General features: G+C 35.1%; 1 protein-coding gene across 1 annotated transcript; it reads right to left on the reverse strand.

Annotated features, from left to right (window-relative positions):
• Positions 1 to 4: 4 nt before the first annotated feature.
• LOC111378381 (hydroxymethylglutaryl-CoA synthase-like) lies at positions 5 to 1,496 on the reverse strand (the record flags this gene model as incomplete). Its single annotated transcript, XM_023001574.1, has 4 exons — positions 1,341 to 1,496; positions 720 to 863; positions 233 to 391; positions 5 to 13 (listed from the first exon to the last, which is right to left on the reverse strand). Coding segments are annotated over exons 1-4 (327 nt in total), but the record flags the coding sequence as incomplete, so codon positions are not given.
• Between the last annotated feature and the right edge of the window lie 688 nt (positions 1,497 to 2,184).

Here is a 2,184-nt window from a genome sequence, read left to right on the forward strand (position 1 = left end):
TTCCATCGACAACCTATAAACAAACACAGTCTTAACCATATCAGAACTGAACAGAGTATAATGGAGCAAATTTGAAGTAGCAGTGCATAATGTCCAAAATATCAATCACATGTTTTGTTTGTTTTTATTAGCAGTGACATTGAGCATATGCACAAAAAAAACCGCAAGATTCTTACATATTCGTCAAAATTATAATATTGAAATTAGTAGGCGTGTTAAAAATGAGAATTACTGGATATTCGTTGGCAAGATTAGGCTTGTAAAAATCGTAAGCATGAACCATATGACTACCCCTGAACTTGCTTTCGAACACAATAGGAGCATTAGGTCCTATTAGCATGGCAATAGCTGCAGCTCCTCCAGTTGGCCTGGCTGGTCCCTCTGCATAGACCTGTTAAAAAAAGGCTTACTGGTAAGTCAATCACCCATAAGCACATTTGAAGTGTGCTACTGAAATCAAATCAACACTTGCTTATGGATGTACAATAAAATAAATACATTCCAGCAGGGGGGAAGTTACACTATGAATTACCCTTAATTGAAAATATAAAAAAGATCCAACTTATGTAGTACAGGAAAATTGCAAATTATGGAGATAAGTGCAAATTATAAAATATAGTTTTGTGGCCATTTGGAAGTGAGAAAGCTTGTCTGCTCGCATTCCTCTAAGTAAATTCAAATCAAGGATACGAAAAAATGCATAAAGATGATGGTCATACCGCACTGTCTGTGCAGACAACGAGCCCATATCGCCCATCCCATGAACTACTTTCCACCCAATTGACACAGTTGAAGAGAGCCGCAGTTCCCCCATAGCATGCATTGGTTGAGTCAACACCTTCTATGTCAGTATTTCCACTTTTCTGGTTGTTCACAAGGAGAACAAACAGATGAATAAATGAGAGATATACATTTTTACTCTAATATGCAAAAGCCGCCAATGGTGACAGTGACATTATTTAACCCAGAAATGTTACACCCATTTGAGCACACATACTTGGAGGTCTGTAGCATGTCTGACCAAACTCTTCTTTCATTTTGATGAAGCACATAGTAGAGAAAATTTATACATGAAACAGTAATTGAAATGATGTAAGCAAGCTTTCTCATGGAAATTACCATTACTTAACCCTTTCACTAACCATTGTGATTTTTTGCTTTCAAAAGAGAAGCCGAATAATTTACAGATAATATTTAAGCACCCATATAAGTAAACTCAGATAGACTATCAGCTCAACAATAGAGATTGTATTCCAGTGACTCATTCCAACACAGAGCACCAGCATGTACTAACTACTAAGTGCCAATAATTAAAAATCACAGATAACATACTTAAATACCTCAAAGATTGGCATCAAGAATGTCTTGATAGATTTGCTCTTGTCTAGTACAGTCTCACTTCCAACTTCTAGGCGACCAATCTGTTTTGGATCGATCCCGTATTTCTCAAGAAGTGAACTAACAGCTGTCAAACTGAAGGTTCAAGAGTTAATAAATGAAAGTAACTTGTTATTTCCTCATTTAATTACAGCTGCCAAACTGAAGGTAAAAGAATTAATAAATCCAAGCAATTGTTATTGCCGATATCATTAATACAAGCATAAAAAGCAATTTACAAGCAAATTTTTATTTTTATTTCAGTAAAGAAGTCTTAAACAATGAATAGAAGATAAAATACTTTGCTAGAATATCACAAAGTATGGCTGCAAATTTCGTGATGCCTCTCCGTTTAATTATTCTTCAGGAGGATATTTCAGCACAATAACAACATCTAAAGAAAATGAGAAGCAGCCCATACTAGTGCCGCGATGTGTAAAAAAAATAGCACACACATAATGAAATCGTAAAGACCAATAATGAAATAAAGGGCAGATGCCAAGATTCACCAAAATATAAATGGACAATCTTGAACCCTTTTTAGCTAAACTGGAAAAGGACACGCACTTCATATTATTTTTTAAACAGAACACATTGTTATACAATCACACGGTCACTTTATAGACTTAATTACAGGAAAGCAAGTATTAAAGCAACAAATGAATCAGCCAAAAAGACAGCTATAATCTCTCAAGAAAGTGCAAGCATGCTATATAAAGATCGATAAGTTTGACATGCCATTCACAAAGATACTTATGATAATATGACCCCTGTATTTCCTTCCTCTTATCGTTCTCCTTTCACAAA

Source organism: Olea europaea, unplaced genomic scaffold (assembly GCF_002742605.1).
Source record: "Olea europaea var. sylvestris unplaced genomic scaffold, O_europaea_v1 scaffold18081, whole genome shotgun sequence".
Taxonomy (NCBI): Eukaryota; Viridiplantae; Streptophyta; class Magnoliopsida; order Lamiales; family Oleaceae; genus Olea; species Olea europaea.